Source organism: Mustela nivalis (assembly GCF_964662115.1).
Source record: "Mustela nivalis genome assembly, chromosome: 10".
NCBI lineage: Eukaryota > Metazoa > Chordata > Mammalia > Carnivora > Mustelidae > Mustela > Mustela nivalis.
The window spans coordinates 8413019-8433414 of NC_139029.1; the positions used below are offsets into that span (position 1 = coordinate 8413019).

General features: G+C 51.7%; 1 protein-coding gene and 1 long non-coding RNA gene across 2 annotated transcripts in view; one reads left to right on the top strand and one right to left on the bottom strand.

Moving 5' to 3' along the window:
- DHRS3 (dehydrogenase/reductase 3) overlaps positions 1–3270 on the bottom strand; it is a 37876-nt gene extending 34606 nt beyond the window's left edge. Inside the window, exon 1 of the mRNA XM_082685407.1 lies at positions 2091–3270. Coding sequence (XP_082541533.1) covers positions 2091–2285 — 195 coding nt within the window. The 5' untranslated portion in view covers positions 2286–3270. The remainder of the gene's footprint in view (positions 1–2090) is intronic.
- A 104-nt stretch (positions 3271–3374) lies between these two features.
- On the top strand, positions 3375–12474 carry LOC309841874. Its single transcript, XR_014299370.1, has 3 exons — positions 3375–3740; positions 11711–11811; positions 12271–12474. It is a non-coding gene; the product is annotated as an uncharacterized lncRNA (long non-coding RNA).
- The last annotated feature ends 7922 nt before the right edge of the window (positions 12475–20396 follow it).

Below are 20396 nucleotides of genomic sequence, written 5' to 3' on the forward strand. Positions count from 1 at the left end.
CCCAAACACTCCAGGCTCAGGATCGTCCCAGGGCCCTCTCCATTGGCCCCAGACGGACTCAGGCAGATTCCAAATTCCCCACCGTGGCAGCAAGTGGAGGGCTCATTAAAAAGTAGCTTTAGTAATTGGTCAGACAGTTAAGAGTTATAGGGAGCGCTCTGGTTCATCCTGAGGGCTGATGACTAAACCCAGCACGAATGGCTCTCGAAGCTTCACAGGCCCATGGATCCCGTTTCTGGAGAGTCGGTGCCAATTTGAGACATATTTCTAAATGGCCCCGAGTTTATTCCCTGGAAGAGAACGTCCTTTCCAAGTCAGGAAGGACAGGGTTCCCAATGCATGAACTTGCAGGGTGTCCCTCGGTGCTATTTTACTAAGTCTCCCCACCCCCAGTCCTTGCCGCCGCCAATGGCATATACTTCTTTAATTTAGGATTGTTTATAGTCAGTCAAGTTTTTCCAGATTGACTAAAAAGAGTTCTTCGTAAGCCTACTGCAGCCAGTTACAAAAGCAGTAAGAGAGACCAGGACTTGGGCCAGCTGGAAGAGTCCGAAGAAAGTTTCTGCGGGACGCAGACAGCTAAGGAATGACAATCACACGCGACTGTCCCCAACCCCACATACCCCTACAAGGACGCCTCCTGATCTCCCTCCACAAAGGGCTTTGGGGAGCCCTCGGACGGGGCATCACCCCAAGGAAATGAAACTGCTGAGAACAACTCCTACTTCTCCTTTTTTCAGTGTGTCCAAGGGTTAAAAACACTTCCGAACGACTCTTCCAACTACAAGGTCAAGCAGCTGTCCAAACCACCCAAGGAGAAGCAGGAGCCAGGGACCGCCGACCCCGGGCGAGCTGGGCCACCGCGGTCCTCCCCTCCCCCACGCTGGCCCGGCAGGGGAAGAGTTAATCGGTCATCGGCTTTGGCTGATAGTTTAGGCTCCAAAGTTCAGTCCCAGTCTGAGCCACCCCGGAGGAATTGTAAATCTCAGGGCAGTATTTAACAAAACAAAAGCAACCTGGAATTACAGGCAGGTTTGCTTTTCTACAGTACATATTTACTTAATCCCCTAGGTATGTGGCTCCCTGTCAGATCAGCTGGCTTCTCCGGCCCTTTCACCCGCAGCCCTCCCCCCCCCTCTTCAACAGTTGAAGTTTCAAACTAATTCCCTGTTTTTGCTCTTCCTCCTCACAGGGCCGGCTGGAGACAGTCGGGCCTGCCAGCCTCCAATCTCTCTCTCTTTTGCTCTAGTCACCGGGTGAGTCAGCCTGGCTTGGGTCAGAGCTGGGTGACAGCCGGCTCACCCTCCCCACTCTCAGGCACCAGGTCTGGGAAAACCAGAAGGAAGAGATGCTGTAACCACCAAAAAGCTAAAGGCAGCCCAGGGGCAGGAGGGCCCTGCCCACAGTGCCACCTCCTCCTCTAATGGGGAGGAATCCCCTCTGGGGCTGTATCTGGGGGGAGGGGACAGGGTTGAAGGTGAGAACAAGGGCTCTTTATCAGCTGCTGGTTACCGCTGTCCCCCTCTTTCTAGATTTCCAAACACCTGGGCGTGGGAGTGCTTGTCAGGCCCGGCTAGACATCCAAGACCACTCCCCCTTTCAGACCCAAACCGAGTATCCCCTCTCTTCGTGCCTCCAGAGCCGCAGCCGCCCAGGTTGGGGCTGGGAAGCGGGTTGCCAAGGAAAATACGAAGCCAGCTAGCAGGCGGCTCCCAGCTCTACCCAGGAGCGCACACACCCTGCACTCACCAGGGTGGTGGCAATGGGGGGAGGGCGAAGGGGGAAAACACAGCACCTTCCTTCGGGAGGGGGAAAGGTGGGAAATGGGTGGGTCTCCTCGGTTTCGGGGTGGGGGGTGAACGGCCAGCCGGCCACCGACCCCAAAGGAGCGGACCGGCTCCGGACCTGCCAAAAAAGACAGTCCGGTGCCCGGGAAATTTACAAGGTGAAACCGACTAGCTCAGCACTCGCGGGTGGCGCCGACCTGTAGGGTGGCCGGCCACTCTCCCGGGTGCGGGTTCGGCCGCGGCAGCAGGTGGGCGTCCCCCGCACCTTCAGCCCCCACCCCCTGGAGTCGCAGTGCCCGGTACCTTTCTGGCGCCGCGTTCTGCGAACTCGCGAGCGAGCTGGCGCCCGATGCCTCTCCCGCCTCCGGTGATGAGGACGTTCTCCCGCGACAGGTCCCGCAGCTTGGCGGGCAGCACCAGTCCGACGGCTGCTTTGGCCACCAGATAGATCATCTGCAGAGGGAACACTACCAACGCGCCTAGCCATTTCCACACCATCCTCCGCGCCGCGGAGCCGGGCAGGGGGGCGAAACTCCCCGGACCGAGCAAAACAGGAATTAAAAAAAAAAAAAGAAAAGAAAAGAAAGAAAAAGCAAGAAAGAAAAGAAAACACCCCAAACAATAATAAATAAACTGAATGAAGTTGGGGGGGAGGAGCGAGGCGTCCCACCTGGCCACTCTTGAAATCACCTCGTCCCAAATGCAAAACACCGGGTGAGGGGGGGGGAGGAAAAAAAAAAAAAAAGATAAAGATAAATCCTCCTCGAGAGGAGAAAAAGCGCCTGAGAAGGTTGGGACAGTAAGAGGGCTGGAGGGGAAGCCGGAGGTGGAAAGTTCTAACAAGAAGTTTCTTGCCCCAGCAGCCGTTTCGGCTGGGGAATTCTCAGGTAATGTTTACAGGCTGACAGAGGAGTTTAGGCAGGGGGGGGGGGGGCGGGAAGGCACCAACCACACGCGCGCACCCTGCTACAGTCCCGCGGTTTCAAAGTGCAAGATTTAAAAAAAAAAAAAAAAAAAAAAAAGCCGTTTCCAAATTGTAGCGCCCCCCCCACCCCTTCTCCAGGAAAAAAAAAAAAAAAAAAAAAGGCGGTGGGGGGGGAGTGATTGGAGCTCCCAATTTCAGCCCGCGAAAGTCTCCCGACTCATTGCTATTCTTGGGCTCAGGAAATTGCTTAAACGCGATCTGATTGCCAGCAACGTGCAGCAGAAGTGGGGGGTCCGGGTGTCAGTTTCTTTACGTGCATGGCTCGGCCTCGCGCGCGCTCGCTCGCTCCGGCTCTCGCCCTCCCTCTCCCAGCAGAGGCCGGGAGTTGCCGCTCGCTCCGGCTCCCTTTCTCTCCCTCGTTAGCATTTATTGCCTTCTTTTTGTCCTTTCCAACTTGGAGAGGGCCCGGGAGCGGAGCGCGTGTGGATCGGACGCCCTCGTCAGCGCCGCCTTATTCATTCGCTCCCGGGGCAGCAGCGGCGCGGAGCGAGAGGGCTGCCCTTTCCTCCACCTCCCCAACCCCCCCATTTTTTAATACCCCATTAAGTCTGATTGACAGTTAAAGTTGTTCGGAGGCTTCACTACCGTTCCTCTGAGTGGCTGCCGCGGCCTCCCCTCCCCCTGCGCAGTGCGGGGCGCGCGCGCGGGCGCGCACACGGGCTCGCTCCGACTCGCGCTCTCCCGGGCTGGCTCCCCTCTCTGCAAGCCGGGACTTGCCGGCGGTGTCCCTGAGGGCTCGCAGCAGTAACTCGAACACGCTGGAACCGACTCCTGCGAACCGGCTCCCTCCCTCCCCGAGACATTCCTCCGGGCCCGGGCCGCGGTCTCCCCTCCCCGAGCTGGGGGCGCGGCGGGGCCAGGTGCCGGGTCCTGCGCGCGGGACAGGCCCGGGGGAGCTCGCGCGCGCTTTGATCCAACCAGGTGGACCCGGGGTTATTTCAGGCTATTTGGTCAGCCCCTGCCTCCAGGTAGGACCAGGAAACCGCTCCCGCCCTTTGCCCAGACGCCTTCTGTCTTCACTTAGGCTGCACTTTCTTAGTCTTGCCCGAGCCCTTCTTGTGGCTGGGGGCGGGGAACAGCTGGGGAGCCGGATTTTGCTTTGAGAGGCGGGGGTGAGGAGGGTTAAAGGAACCTCTGCCCCCAAGGTGCCAATAAAATCCCCATAAGATTAGCTGGGAGCATATTTATTGCTCATCTGGGGTAGAATTACCTTGACTGACAGCAATTTCTTTAATAACAAAAGCCTGTAAACAAGATGTCCTACACGGGAGCCCCTGTGCTGGGCAGGCAGCGACTTCTGTCTTTGGGTCTCCTTGGGCTGCCCTGGCCTGGCACCCACTTTCTCACCTCCCGCCCTCCCCCCCGGGGAGAGCGTCTCCTCTGCTGCAGGGTGGGACCCTGCTATTTAGAGAGGTCCGTCGCAGGAAGTCTGGGAAGTGAGTCACACAAAAGCAGTTCCAGTTAGAAGAGCTGATGGGACTTGCCTCCCACTGCCCCTGACGGTTCCCTGGCCAGGAGGCCGAGAGGATGAGCCACGGATCTACTCTGTAATCTGGGGCAGGAGTTCTCCAGCCAGGCTTGTTGGGGCGAGGAAGCCGGGCCTCACCCCCAGACCTTCTGATTCAGCAGGCAGGGTGCCCTGGAATTAGTAGGTTGTGCAGTGCTCCACCTGGGAGCCCTGCCGAGGTGAGGTGCCGGTGAGGGAGTCACTTTCAGAAAAGCTGATCTGGGGGAGGCGGTGGCTGGGGATGACCTCCCGGCCCACGGCTCTCTAGTTCTGGGGAGAAGTTCTGCAGGCCAGGCGAGGATCTTCCTTCCAGGTGAATTGGGAAACTTCTCGTCTGCAAGAGTGGGGTTGGACAAGAGCTTTCACACAGAGAGCGTCTATTAGGACATTCAGTCCTCCCACAGACCTTATATTAGTAGCTCCATTTTCTGATTACCCAGCCAGAAACTAGAGGAAGGAGGGATTCAAACATGGACCTGATTTCTCCCCACACACTACCCTACTCATGCGCAAGGGGAGGAGAGAGGGGATGAGGCTCCCTCCCGTCTCCATGCAGCACCCCCCAAAAGTGAGATAGAAGGGCGGGCCATTGCCTTCATCTGACTCCTAGGCGGTGGCGAAGGGCAGGGCTCTGTCAAAGTGCCTGTGTCCTCCCACCTTGGAAGTCTCTAAAAATGGAAAAGAAATCCCAACCCGAGAGAGACAGGCCCTTTCCACCCAGCCACGCCTGGTGTCAGCCGGCCTGCTAATGAGACGCTGGGGAAATCTGGAGCTGGAACCCTGCACTCGGCCTGTCGTCATCTGTCATCTGTTATCCTCGGAGCCGCCTAGTGGCCGGCTTGCCACACTGCGCCTCTGGGCAGCCCCTGTGCGGCCTCCAGGGTTCCTGCTCACTCACCAGCTCTCCTTTTCAAACTTCCAGATCTTTCTCCTACGTCAGGGCAACACCCCAAGCCTAAAAAGGGCCGCGAAGATCATAGCCCCACCTCCACACGTGCCTGCGGCTTGACCCAGGAGACAACCAGCCCAGAGATCTTAAGCCACTCATAAACACTGGCATGTTCACCTGTGTCCCCTGGTCCCCAATATGCTACCTGCCCCCATTCACCCTCCTGCTCAGCAGGGAGCCCCATGCAGGACTCCATCCTGGGACTCCAGAATCATGACCTGAGCCGAAGGCAGTTGCTCAACCCACTGAGCCACCCAGGCGCCCCTACTCACCCCATCCTGACGCCGGATGGTCGGAGGACCACTGGATCCTGTTTATGTTTTCCCTGTGCGTGTCTTTGGGATGGAAGCCGGGCAGAGGGCAGACGGGAGGTTGAGGACCCACATCAGCATCCAGGGTATCAGGCCCTTTTCACACATACTGATTTCCGAGACGAGGCTGCCTGCCAAGGTGGGTGCCATCCCAGCTGTTTAATGCAGGAGGAAACAGAGACACGGCCTATCCAAGTGACCCACGGAAGCCCACAATGGAGGGCCCCCTTCCCTCCTCCAGCCATCGGCTTTGGGCAGAAAGCAGAATTAAAAGGAACAAGTCAGGCCGTCCTAAAAGGAGGTGGGGGCTGGCTTCTGGCCCGGAAGCAGACCCCTTTTTCTACTTGTTCTACCTTCAGGATTTGGGTTTCGTGGGCCTGCTATCCCTGTGGGCCTCAGGCTTCTATTATCAGCTGCCCAGAGGGGTACGGTCTGTCCCCTCTTGGTGACACCTCTCCCCCACCTGATCCCCAGGAAGACGAGGTTGAGGGGGCACTGGGCTGGGGGCTGTCTGGAGGGTCCCTGTGGCTTGGCTTTAGTGAGGACTGTAGGATCTCCCCTCCCGCCTCCCCCAATCCTTGTCCTTTGCTCTTGGTACCTCTCCTTCCTTAGTTTCCTTGGGGGCAAGGGGTAGGGAATTTAACTCCAGGGTCAAGTTTGAAATTTCACATCCCAGCCCAAGGAGAGGGCCCCACAGCCAGCCACCGCACCCCCTCCCCACCCAAAAACCATGAAAGGAGCCTTTGTGGGTTTGCTGGAGTGGGGGGTGAGCTGTAGTCTGGAGAACTAACTTTTTCCATGACTCAGCTCTCCTGGCGCAGGGCGGGCACAGGAGGTGTGAGGACCCAGCAGGGCATTTCTAGAACTGCCTTCCAGCCCAGAGCCAGCGGGGGAGTCAGGGTTAGAGGTGGGGCCTCCCCTGAAACTAGCAGGGAAACTTGCTGGCCTTGGATGGGCCACAGGCTATAAATGTGCCCCTCCCCCTTTGGGTCCCCCATTCTTTATTCTCACGGCCCCAGAGCAAGCACTCGACTGTTCATGGCATAATGAAGAGGCAAAGAGCTGGAAATATAAATGGGCATCAGCGTAGCCTTTTATTTATGAGGCTCAGAGAAGGCAAGAAAGTCACCCAAGATCACACAGCTCATAGATGGAGATGGGATTTGAACCCTGGTCGAATGCCCAGTTCCGTCTCCTTTATCCCCGGAGGTCTCTCACGACACGTAGGATCACCTGGGGTTCTTGTCAAAATGCAGATTCCCGGGCTTCCAGCCTAGACTGCCAGAACCAGCATCCTGGGGTGGGGGTCCACAAGTGTGCATGCCAGGCCGGAGACTGCGGGGCACCCAATGTTAGAGAGCCAACTGCGTGTTCTCAGCGCACAGTGCTGTGTCTCCGCGAGGAAAACAAGCTAGGGAAACAGAGGTGTTTTACACTCGCCCATTCAGTCCCCCCAGCGGCCAACCCACTCTGGGGGGCTCCTCTCCCTGGGCTGCCCTGGACCAGCCTGGAGGCATGTGGGGTAGTGAGGGGCGACCGGTCAGAAAGGAACAGAGCCCGGCAGCTCTGGTTCAAGCCCTGGCTCCGCCAGCCCCTCATGCCCAGCTTCCTCATTGGTAAAGGATGGATAATAATGAAGATAAATTTAGCTACTGAGAAAATCCCCTACCAGGAGCTCAGTGAGAGCCCGGTCTTGTTTTTATGGTGTGGTCCGTGTTTGTCAGGCCCTTCCCATCTTGCTGAGGACACAGTTTGACCCCATGCAGAGAGATGGGGGGTGGGGCTTACATTTTGCTGTGTTCCTAGACCACCCTGGGGGGCGTGGCTTCTGGACCGCCTAGCCAAGCTGCGCACTTACCTTCATTTCTTCCCTTTACTTTGTATCCCCCACGCCCCCAGCCCCCACACTTTCTCTCTGGCCAAGGTAACACCCATTTGTTTTCCCAGTGTTTCCTTTAGCTCCTATGCTATTCCCAACACCCGCCCCCCCCCCCAAACTCTTCCTGGCTGCCTCCTCCGTCCCCATCGTCCTTGCCTCAGCCAAGACGGGCCCCGGGGTCTCGTCACTTGACCCCAGTACTTCCCTCCCTCCCAGCACACTCACACTGCGCGATAACTGGTTCCACATCGAACTCTCACACCAGACTGGGAGCTTCTAGGGGTAGAGGCTGAACGGCCTCGGTGGGCGTGGGGCCCATGCAAGTGGGGCCGGACCCCCTCAGGGGTTAATGGTCTGTTGTTACCATCTTGAAATTGATCCCTTTTCCCGGGCACCTTTTGTAAGTGAAGTCGGACCTGCTCTCCCCCCGTGAAGAAATTGAGTCGCTAACACTAAGCCTCAGGAGCAAAGGTAGTGAAAGATTTCATAGGTATATTCATTCATTCATTCATTCATTCACCAGCTGTTTATTGAGCAGCTACTGTGCCAGGCCCTGGTCTAGATGTTGGAGAGACAAAGTGAGAAGGACAGCAAGGTCCCTGCCCTCACGGGGCGGGCATTACTGCCTTGCCAGGAGGTAAAAAGTCCAAGGGAGGATGCAGGGGAGCTGCTCCTGCTGCAGGGTCTGGACCAGCCCGCAGGGGACTGGGAGTGGACGCAGGGATGGCCGTGGCGAGGCTATGTGGGATGGCTCCAGCAATCAGGCAAAACTGGATGGGCAGTGAGACCCGGAGGCTCTGCTGCCGTGAACACCCAGCTCGGGGACCTCGGGGGAGATCTCGTCCCTCCTCCCAGGGACCCTCCTATGGAGCAGGATTTTACCAGCGATAACTGGATGCGATCACGTGTGCGCACACATGCACACACACACACACACGCACACCCACACACGCGCACACGTTTCACTTGACCATTGGCGACTTTGCCCTGAGCAGAACCAGCTTGCAGTGTCGAATGAGGCGGCTGAACTTGGAGAACCTTGTGGTCTACGGGAAATCAGTGTTCCATGAAGTTTAAAATGCGCTGCCCTGTGTGTGTGTGTGTGTGTGTGTGTGTGTGTGTGTGGCGGGGGCATCTTTGTGGAGACGGCACCTGGGAGGACAGATGCTGTGTGAGACGGCCCGTCAGCCCGGGGTACCTGCCCAGCCACAGGAAACAGAGAGGACAAAACAGGCTTCAGACAGCGGAAGATCCCTGTGGGGGAGGAGGACACTTGGTCTGCAAAGGCTGGAGACTTGTGGCTCAGTGGGTTAAGCCTCTGCCTTCAGCTCAGGTCATGATCTCTGGGTCCTGGGATCAAGTCCGGCATCTGGCTCTCTGCTCAGCAGGAAGCCTGTTTCTCCCTCTGTCTCTGCCTGCCTCTCTGCCTGCTTGGGATTTCTCTCTCTTTCTCTCTCTGTCAAATAAATAAATAAAATCTTAAAAATTAAAAAAAAAAAACTTAATAAAACACCCTTCTCTCCACCTTAATACAGAACATTTACTGGGTGGGCCCCTTTCCTCCTTGGTGAGGACTGGATACATATATAAAAAACCCAAACCAAAACCCCAGAACAGACAGATGGCTTCTCTCATCCGTGCAAACCTGTCCCCCACAGGTGAATATTTTCTGTGGAGATAGACCTCCCCGTCATCTCCGAGGATGTGGTCAGCTCGCACAGGCGAGTTTTGCTGGTGGGTTCTGCGGGCTCCCTGGGAGCCGACGCTGGGACCGGCTGTGTTTACTCTGGCTGCTGGGGCTGGGTGGAAGCACAGGCCACGGCCAAGGCAGGAACGTGGCAGGAGCACAGACAGGGTGGGTGTGGTGGTGTAAGCCGAGAAATCTTGGGCAGAGGCCAGGAGGGTACCCAGCGGTTGTCGCCTACCTCCTGCCTCCAGGTGGGTCACATAATCCTAAATCAGGGCATGGAGTATTGGTGTGAGGGCGACTCTGGGGTTGGCATGACTGGTCGAATCTGAGCTCTACCTATAGGGTCGCTGTGTGAGCTCGGGCTGGCTCTTTGCCTTTCTGAGCCTCTGGGTTCTCATCCCTAAAGTGGAAATGTTACCACCTACAGAGATGATGTCTTTGGAGGGCTTGGTACCTGGCAGGGGGAAGATACTCAGTGGGTGTTCCTTTTCTTTGCCCTGGCAACACGTCCTCAAGGATCTCACAATCCGGGTGGGGCGCCGTGGACGGAGAGGCTGAGTGACAGGGTCCCCGTCCGTGGGGGAGGTGGAGGTGGGGGATATCTGAGTGGCAGGGTGTGATAAGCCTTCCCTGGCACCAGAACGGGCCCAGAGCCGGGGCCGGAGGAGCGCTCCATCCTTACCCCACAAACATTTTCTGTAGATGGCTCTGTGGCCCATATAGCTTCTGTGGCCACAACTCAACTCTGCTGTCACCGCGACAGACATCATGTAAACAGATAATACACAAAGAGCTAACGATGTGCCCTCTCTCATGATTGTGGCTGTGTGCCGATAAAACTTTATTTATGGTCACGGAAATGTCAATTTCATATCATTCATACATTGTGAAATGTCATTCTCGTCTTGATTGCTTTCCAAACACTTAAAAATGTAAGAACCATCCTTAGACCCACAGACTATACATAAAAAGGCTTGGGCCAGACTTGCCTGGGGGACTGTAGTTTGCCAGTTTCTGCCCTCGACCACCACCACTGAGCCAGCAAATGTCAGTCTTTAAGAGACCTAAGAAATACATGAGGTGCGAACCTCAGACAAGCAGAATCTGTTTTCTTGCCCTCATTCTGGAAATGGATCATAAGGATTGGTCCTCATTCATGTCCACTGTAAGAAGTAGAGAATCACTAGGGAGACTGAATGTACTGAGAAGTTTAAAAAAAAAAAAAAAAAGGCAGTAAGACATGAGGGTCTAGTGATGGATTTAGGTCCCCACGACTAGCTGACCTTTATGGAATGCTCACTACGCCCTGGGTGCTATTTGTAGATGCTCAAACACAGCATCTCATTTATTCCTAAGAGACGGGACACTGAGACCCCAAATGTTGTCACTTGCCTGAGAGCATTTGTAAATTCTCAAGCAGGAGGTAGACCTCTCGGAGGGAGATCCTGGTGCCTCTCCTTTGTTGCCTCTCAACACTGGACCTGCCTTTAGATTTATTGCATCTCTGCCGTTTATTATGAGAGCGATTTTTATTATGATGACAAGGAGAGCCCAGTCCCCTGCCCCCTTGGCTCCACATAGGTGTCCCAGATACGCCAGACTCTTCCCTCTGCTGCGTCTGGCCGGCTGTGGCTCCGTGGGCGGGGACGCAGGGCTCTCTCCCGCCAGCTCTGGTTCCATCATTGAGAGGCTTTTGCTTGGGCAATTACTTCAGTGGTTTTTTTTGCATGTTGCCCTCATCAATTTATGAGATACCAGTAGAGAAATAGATAAATGGAAGCACATATTCATGCCATGAAGATTATGTCTCTTATATACATGAAACTTATAAGAGGGTTGCCTGGGTGGCTTAGTCGGTGAAGTGTCTGCCCTCAGCTGAGGTCATGATCCCGAGGTCCTGGGATCGGGTCCTGCACTGGGCTCCCTGCTCAGTGGGGACATGCTTCTTCCTCTGCCTGCTGCTCTCCCTGCTTGTGCTCTCTCTCTCTCTCTCTCTGACAAATAAAATCTTTAAAGAAAAAGAAACTTAACAATAATCATTATTATTTCGCTTTTTCCTGGGCGCTTAACAGACATAAGGTCCTGGGCTTTGTATGGATTTTGTTCCTTGGCTGTCATGGTCACCAGCTGCCAGGGCACTGTTGCTGTCCCCATTTAACAGATGAGGAAACCGAGGTCCACATAGGAGAAGAAACCTGTCCCAGTTGTGCAGGCTTGGGTGGTGTTGCTGAAACGGAGATGGGATAATCTGATCTTCTGGACATTGTGACTCTGTAAACTCCATTAGGGGCTTATGGAACTTAGGCTGTGGTGGTCAGTTATAAAGGAAAAGAACACACTCCCCCTGCCAGCTCCCAAATCATATGCACACCATTGACAATATATTGGCTCCCTGGGAAGTGAAGTCTGTCTTCCCACAGTTAGGGCACTAATATCCTGGAAGTGTTAGGATACACACTGGTATCACCAGCATGATCCCACGTTTGGAAAGAAAAAGCTGAAAGTACGTACTCGTATTAATTCAGTTACCATTTGGTCGGGATTTCCTGTGTGTAGGCAGTACACTACATGCTTCGCACTCATGGAATTTAATCTTGTTTAGTCAAAATGGCTCCTTTGAGGAAGGATCTGTATTCCCCATTTGCAGTTGTGGAAATGAAGGTCAAGCAGCTCGGTCAAGGTCGTGGAGCCAACGGGCAGCAGGTACGGAATTCAAATGTGACTTGGTTTTACTACAGAGCCCATTGTCTCTGCTTCTCTCTCCCCCAGCTCTGGACCTTTGTCTTTCCCTGTGTCCCTCTGTGTGCACACACGGGCACACACATCCACACACAGAAAGAAGGCAGTAAAGGAACACATCAAAACGTTGCCAGTGGCTGTCTCTGGATGATAGTACGTGCCTGTGGTTTTCATCTCCTTTTTAGGTCTTTTTATATATTCCTAATGAGCTTCTTTCTAATGAGCTTCTATTAAGAAAAATCTACTTGATCTTTCTGTACAAGTGTCTTGTTTTAGAGTGTGCAGGATATGAGAGCTCTGGTGTGAGGCCACAGAGCCCCTAACCATGGGCCTCCAAAAAAAATGCTAACAAATAAGACAGGGGAGCCAGAACCTTTGCTTCTTGGAAATGCCTAATCCGTCCTATAATACCTTGCTTTGTAGGAAAGTTCTGTGCATAAATCCCATAAAATCCCATAATGTGGAGCTGACACTGAGCTTACCCAGAACAAAATCTGCTAATGATCACTGCTTGCCAGGAGCCCGCAGAGGGATCGGCACGTCACAACCCCCATGCCTGCCTTCTGCCGAAACCTTGTCCGATTAGGGCCCTTTACACGAGTTTATAAAAACACTTTGTTCAGATCACGTTGGCTCTTTCTTTTGTCTTGCTTGTGTACTGAGATTCTGTGGGGTCAGAAGGGACTGAGGCGAGTCCTGAAGTTTGGGATCCAGGCAAAACCACAGGCTTGGAAATGCAGCCAGGACGACCCACCAACCCCAACCCCCTGCCTCCCTGCGGGGACCCGCCCACCTCCGAGGCTGCTGCTGTAGGTGAGGGTGGCCATCCTCCCAGGGGGTGGGGGTGGGGTGGCAGCTGGCGGTGGGCGCTGCCCTAACAGAGCCAGAGCTCTGTGCTCCCACTTCCTCAGGCTGAAGATGAGGGTGACATTAATTACCTGGCGAGGCCACCTGATGCTCTCGATAGGTGACCTGTCCTTCCTCCTCTCTCCCCAGCATACTGCCTCCCCCGGTACCTGCTGCTCAGGTTTTCACACTCAGGGTTTGATGAAAGTTTGTAAATTGTAGGTCTGAAAAGACTAACAGAGAAGTTGCAAAATTGGGACTAAGAGTTCCGGTGTACTCTTCACTCATGTGTTAACTAACATTTTATAGTTGTTTCTATCCATGCACCCAAGTGTCCGTCCGTCCATCCATCCATCCACTGTCTGTATGCTTTTTTTTTTTTTTTAACCTGAGTTTACATGACAGATCCAATGCCTGATAGTTCCAAATACTTCATGTGCGGTTCTTAAAAATAAGAACTTTCCACCATGTAACTACACTACTTTTTTAAAAAAATATCTAATTTATTAACTTGAGAGAGAGGGAGAGAGCGAGTGCACAGGGGCAGAGGGAGAAGCAGGTTCGCTGCTGAGCAGGGAGCCCGATGTAGAACTTGATCTCAGGGCTCTGGGATCATGACCTGAGCTGAAGACAGATGCTTAACCACCTGAGCCACCCAGGCATCCCCTACAGTATTCCCCACCCCCCCAAAATCAGGAAGCCAACATTGATATGATGCTGTTATGTAATAATCTACAGGCCTTATTCAGACGTTGCCACTTGTGTCATTAATATCCTTTATAACAAAAGGAAAATATTTAAAAATTTTTCCTAACCTGGGAAGCAGGCCAGAGGAACACATGGAAGTTAGTTGTCACGTCTCTTTTGACGCCACATTCTGGTCTTCTACTTTTCTTTGATTTTCATGACCTTGACATTTTTGGAAAAGCACAGTTTGCTATGGGCTGAGCTATGTTCCCTGTAAATTTGTATGCTGGAACCCTAATGCTGATAGCACAGAATGCAATTGTGTTTGGCGACGGGACCTTTAAAATGAGGCTGTGAGGGGGGGTCTTTATCCAGTCTGACTTATGTTATAAGATGAGGAAATCTGGGCACACAAAGAGACCCCGGGGATGTATGCACAGAGGGGAGAGACCATGTGAAGACACAGGGAGAGGGTACTGCAGGGGAGGAGGAATTTCCTCCTTCTCTCTGGACTCTTCTAGCTGGTTTGGGAATGTGATTGATATCAGACAGATTAACAGGAGAGAAACCAAAGTTTTATTACACATGCACAGAGGCCCAATAATGAAACTGAGACCCAATGACCAAGGCAGGCAGTCTTCACACATTGTAGACAAAGAGATGGTAAATTTGTGAGAAATTGACAGGATAAATGAAAGCAGGTGTTTGGGAGCTTTAATTAGTACAGAATTCTAAGCAAATTTAGGCTGAGATCCTAGATTAGGAAAAAACCCAGCAGGGTCTGTTTCTACGGTTTTCTCGACTTTAAAGTCCCTAACTCTGGTGAGGAGGATGTTTTTTTTTGCTTAGTATAGGGACGGTGTTTCTCATGTGGGAGATTGTGTCCTGCTCTCAGGGGGATGGACAAGTATCTGAGTGTCTTTGTCCCTTGTTGTTTTCCAAGGAGCTTCAATTCAAGATCATCAAGATGCCATTGGGGAATATTTTGGGATGGCCTGCCCGGGCCCTTACAGTGTCCTCCTCTGAAACTGTCCTGGAAGCTCACATACTAAATGCCGAGCTGGGGACTGGGGAGGGAGAAGCTGAGTTAGTCAGTGAGTGGTAAGAGATCTGCAAAAAGAGGAAAAAACAGATCAGAATGAGGATGAATGAAAGGACAAATCTGAGTGCCTTTCTGCGCATCCCACCAAACCAGGCCCTACTCTGGAAATAAATCAGTCCAATATAATGTCTATGTTTCATTTACCTGGTGAAAAATATTCAATCTTTCTTTTGACAGACTTAAGTGACATGTTACTAGGCTGGTTTGATTTACACAGAGGCAACATTTTCCACTGATGATTGCACAGGCTTCTCCTGGCCAGGCAGTAGGTGTATCTAGGGCACACCAATTTTGGAGAACCATAGGGGCTAAGCTGTTAACTCCTGACTGGGGGGTTGTCAAAGTTTGCACAATGGTATTGAACTCTTGTTCCATTACCAGACAGAGAGTTTAGGATTACCTTTTCTAATTTGTAATCTCTGAAATTTGGGAATAAGACTTTTAGTGCACTACAGACATTGGAATTTTGACATCTCCATGGCTTTTCTAGGATTTCTCAACAGGCACATATGTGCGGCATCATTTTATGAGCAAAGGAGCCCAAGTTTGCAATTCAGCGGGCATTTAGGGTGGAGTGCTTAGTGAGGGAAGGAGCCAGGCATCCAGCACCACATCATTCTGACCATTTAGGTGGGAACATTCAATGTACTTAGTTGCCACATGAAATTGAGAAAAACCAGTGCAGTTTATAGGTAAGGTTAGGCTGGAACCTGTAGCTTTCAAAGTCTGGAGGGTTCCATGACCTTTGCCACTGCTCATGTTAACATCCGTCTAGCTGTATTCGTCATGTGGTCCTGTCAGTCTCTGAGAGCAGAACAGGTTGAGAAATAGCTGATGTGGGAGGCCTATGGTTGGTTCTGGCAGCAAGAAAGCTCAGTGTTGTCACCCAGCCAAGTAAGTCCAGAATTTTGATCCACCCAAATATAGTCTGTAGTGTTGGGCAATCTAACGAGGGGGGCAGCCGAGATACCCCATGTCATACAGGGCTGATCTGCAAAAACATTTGGTGATTTGGCAAATGTCTGTGCTGGTTATTTTTAATCTCCTTGCTAACTTTGAAGGTGCCATTGTCAGCAGCAAGCCACAGGGTTTGCCTGCCGCAGAGTCCTGGTCTACCTCCCAGAAGTCTGGTGGCACGTCTGTCTTCAGTGCAAAGGGAAACACTTTCAGCTCTTGTTTCTACTCTGACAAGGGATAGTCCTTAAGCTTCTGTGGAGATTTTTTGGGGCCCAAGTAACTCTCCGGGGAAAAGGCAGAGTGACGTTCTCCCCAGTCGTGGATACCATACCCGGGGCCCATGCGTCTTCCGTGCTCGGTCTTCCAGGTGTCACATCTGCAGGAACGAAGACCGGTTCGGGTTCTTTACATTATCTGAATGCTGACAGCCAGCAATCAGACTGATTAGTTACTGCGGCCGGCTTTGGAAAATGGTCCAAAGCGGGTGTTCGGTTGGCGCTTCACCGGGTGAAAAGAGAGGGTCAGTAAGAGCAAGACAGGTTGGAAAAAGCTCATGTGCAGACTTTGGGGAGTAGAGTCGAGGAAGATCAGCACTCCCCAGTCAGCCTTCTAGTAAGGGACTTAACCTGTGACAAAGTATTCAAAAGAAAGTTGTTTTCCATTTTTTGTTCGTAGTATCACAGAGCCTGTAAAGCAAGAAGGGTAGGTGAAAGAGAAGTTTCTTGATCTGTGCTCTTGGGAAAAGCTGTCTCCAAGGTGGTGCAGTCTGCTTCTGGGGCTTGGCGCTTGGCCATGGAAATCCTTATTTTCAGGTCACCTGTTAGGGCTGTCTCCCAGTCGTCTTGAGAGTGAGAACCTGGGTCTACTTTGGTTGGTGCAACATGCATGAATCCAGGAGGATTTTTCTTTTATTTTGATGGCAGTATAGGTGTTCAGGAGCACCCCAGAGGGTCCTTCCCAGCAAGGTGATAGAGCATGCTTTCTTCTAAAGATCTTGATGTACATCTGGTCTCTGGTTGAAAGGGGTGGCCAGGCTCACCAGGTGATGGAAGGCACACCCCTATTGCTGCCGTTAATAGGCTGGAGGTATACCAGTTAGCCTTACGCAAAGTTAGTCATAGCATCAGATTGTTCCTTTCATCCGTGAATGAAAGGTTTAGAGATACCATAGACATTGGACGACCGAACATTGTTCCAAAGGGGGTCAAGCCATATCTCCTATTTGGAGAATCCTAGATCTTCATAAGGGCCAAGGCCAAGGTTCTGGCCATTTAAGACTGGTTTCTTGACAGATCTTCCTTAAGTTCCTTTTTCTTTCTAGATTTTTAGGTTTCCTTTGCCCTGATAATTGAGGCTGATGTAGGGTATGAAATTTTAATGAGCTCCTCTCCCCACAATTCTTATAATCAGGTGATTTGTCTTTCTGCTAAAGTGAGTACCTTGGTCTGACTCAGTCCATAAAGGAATGCCAAAGCAAGGGATGATCTCAGGTATTAATTTTGTAACCATTGTGATGGCATCGGGACATCTAGTTGGGTAGCATTCCATCTATCCACTAAGCCTGCAGACAATAATCAAACAATGAGAATATCCCACTGGTGAGGGCAAATCTATAAAATCTATTTGAATGCCAAAAAAAAGGGCAGTGTGGACCAAAAGGGGTAAACTAAGTTCTTTCAGAAATCTGGGTGGGATTTCCAAGCAGTGCACTGGGAAATAATTTGGCCAGAAATTTTGTGGATGCCAGGGCAAAACCAATGGTCTTTTAGATCCTTAATTATCCCCTGTTAGACACATGCCCCTTTGGGTGAGAGATAAGTACAAGGCAAAAGGTTACAAGTGGCTAGGGAGTCTTTTTGGCCCAGGGTAGAATCGATTGGATATTGTTCTGCTTTCTTATGGGCCCAAGAGTCCTTTTCAGATTGTCATTTGGGTCATTTGCCTGATAATGAATAATATTACTCATGGGTAAAGGGAGAGTTAGAAATCGGGCGAAGGGAGGATAAGGACATCTATTTTAGGCTGCCGACCTAGCAGTTCTGTCCATCTTCTTAGCAAGGTGGAGCAGCGAACAATGACAATTCCAGAAGGGGGTGAATAGCTCCTAGCAGGTCAGCCACTACATGCCCATTAGCAAAGGGAGTGCCCACAGAAGTGAAGAATCCCTGGGATTTCCGGGGTGCCTGGGTGGCTCAGTGGGTTAGGCCTCTGCCTTTGGCTCAGGTCATGATCTCAGGGTCCTGGGATCGAGCCCTGCATCGGACTCTCTGTTCAGCAGGGAGCCCGCTTCCCCCTGCCTGTCTGCCTACTTGTGATCTCTCTCTGTCAAAAAAAAAAAAAAAAAGAAACTCCGGGATTTCCAAATTTTGCCAACAGCACAGCTGACTCCAAAAGCTAACGTGGAGTCTGTGCATGTAGCAGCTTTTCCTTCTACCAATACGCCAGTTTTAGTTAAGAGCTATGAGTTCAGCCACTTGGGCTGAGTTTACGGTGGGTCAAGAACGTACCTCCAGGGTTTTATGTGCAGAAACGACAGCCTAACCAGTGATTAGGTTTCCCTGGAAACTTTGTTTACAGGGGCTATCACAAAATAGAAGTACGTCTGGATTGTCTGGAGGGGTGTCTGAGAGGTCCGCCTGTGGCTTTGAGACCATGTCTGTGGTTGTCAGGCAGTCGTGGAGAATAGAGAGGGGCTCTCTGGCATCAGGAAGGGGAGTAAGGCAGCTGGATTTAAAGGGTACCCTGATGGAAGAGGATGGGCTAGTCAAATGAGCTTGTTCCTAAGTGCTCTGTTCCTATATAGAAAGGTGCTGTGTCCTGTGAACTTGTAAGTGAACAGACCCCACATGGGAAACATACAGGTGGTGGGGGACACTTGGCTTTGTCGATCAAAGTGGCAGCTTTAGCCATTGCACGTAACATGGGAACATATCTGATGCCATAGGGTCTAACTGGCCGTGAGAAATGTGCTGTAGGCCGTGTCTGAGAAGCCACCATTCGTCCTGGAATGCCCATAGTAACGCCAGTATTTTCATGGCAGTAGAAATGAAATGGCTTGTCAAAATTAGGTTAAACCAAGAGCTGAGGGTATGGACAGAGCTAATTTGAAGGCTTCGGGAAAGGAGATTCATGCCTCTGGAATCCTGGAAATAGACTCTAAGCTGATATCAGAGAGAATAAACTAGCAAAGGTTTAGTAAAAAAACCACAAAATTAGGGATCCGTCGCTGGCAGTGGCTGGTGATTCCTGAAAATCTCCAGAACGATTTTCTCGTCTTGGGGAGGTGGGTGGACAGAATTGATTTAAGGTGTTTTGGGGTGAGCTTTTGAATGCCCTGAGAGAGCTCATATCCCAAGTGGAGAACGTTGTCAGCACTCATTGGAGTTTAGATCTACAAGCTTCGTGGCCTCGTCCAGCTGGTGTTGGCAAGAAAACGGGGAGATCTAGAAGAGCTCCCTGCTGGGTTTGGCTACAGAGGTCATCAACCTATGGCTCCGCGTGGACACTTGGGTAGAAGTTACTGAGTCTCTATTGGCCTTAAGGGCTTGAGAGAACATTGAGAGAGACCCACAATATCCTGACAAGTGTGTGAGTCCGGGCTGTCTCCCTCTAAATGTACTGCAAAAAAGAAAATTGCCAATCAGACTACTGTGGGATTAAAAAGAAAGCCGGGGAGAGGTCGATTTGTATAAGCCAGGCTGTTTCCGCAGGAAGGGTAGGAGTATCAGCGGTGCTGGACGCCACAGCTAGCAAGGAATTGCAGAAGAGGTTGTGGCCCTCAGGTCCTGTAGGAATCAATGAACTTGGTCTCCCTCTGAGTCAAATTTGCCTGCTTTCCTTACTGGCAAGATTGGGGTGTCCCAGGGTGAGAGAATGGAGGCTGGGATCGTCTGTTGCAGCAGAGTCTATTCTGGGCTCAAGATCTTGCTCTGGTGTCTTTGGAGAGAGAGTGGAGAGCCACTAATTGAAACAGTTTCTTTCCAAAGAAATGTGCACAGGTTCCCTACTTCATAATAATCTAACTTCACTTGCATGCTTAACCCAAAGACTGGGACATCTTTTCTTTCTTTTTTTTTTTTCCCCTCCCCCCCGCCCTCTTAAGTAAGCTCTACACCCATCTCACGACCCTGAGATCCAGAGCCCGTGCTCTGCTGGCTGAGCCAGTCAGCGTCCCTCAATGGGACATCTTGAAAAGACTTACCTTCTTCAGAGGAATTGGGAACAGAAGTAGGAAGAAAGTAGGAAATGGGAGGGGGAGGCTTGGTCTGATGATAAAAAAACAAAAACACCCTTCTCGCTGTGATTTGTAGGGGGATTACACTTACAGACTAGATCTCTATGGAGAAGGTTCGCAGGTGAACCTCAGCGCGCTCCAAGGGCCACGTGAGGGAGAGGAGGCTTACAGATCGACGCTGGGCAAGGCTAAGATCTAGCCACAGGGCAGGTCTCCCTGAGACCCACAGCCTGGAGCAAACAGGGCTGCCCAGTGGAGACAAATTTTCCGAACCAGTGGTAGAGAAAGTCACGCCCATGTCAGCTATGAAGTCTGGTTCTCATTCCTCTATTTAATTTTTATGGTAGGCAACTCATGACTTCAGATCAGCTGACCCTTTCGTGCGGGGGGCGGGGGGCGCTGTTCTGGGGTTTAGGGGAATTGCTCTTTAAACCTTCCCTTTTCTTACATGGGCAACAATTTCTCTTCCAATATCCTGGGCTGTTTTGTTTGTTAGTTTGTTTTGTTTGTTTGTTTTTGCAATGTCTGCAATTATCTGGAGCAAATAGGGAGATCTCTGAACAGGCTTCAAGTTATTCTGAGTCATGCCCTTGCCTTTGTAAAGACTGAAGACGCGGAGCAAGAATTGTGGCTTTTTTTTTTTTTTAAGATTTTATTTATTTGTCAGAGAGAGAGAGAGAGCACTGGCAGACAGAGGCGGAGGGAGAAGCAGTCTCCCTGCCG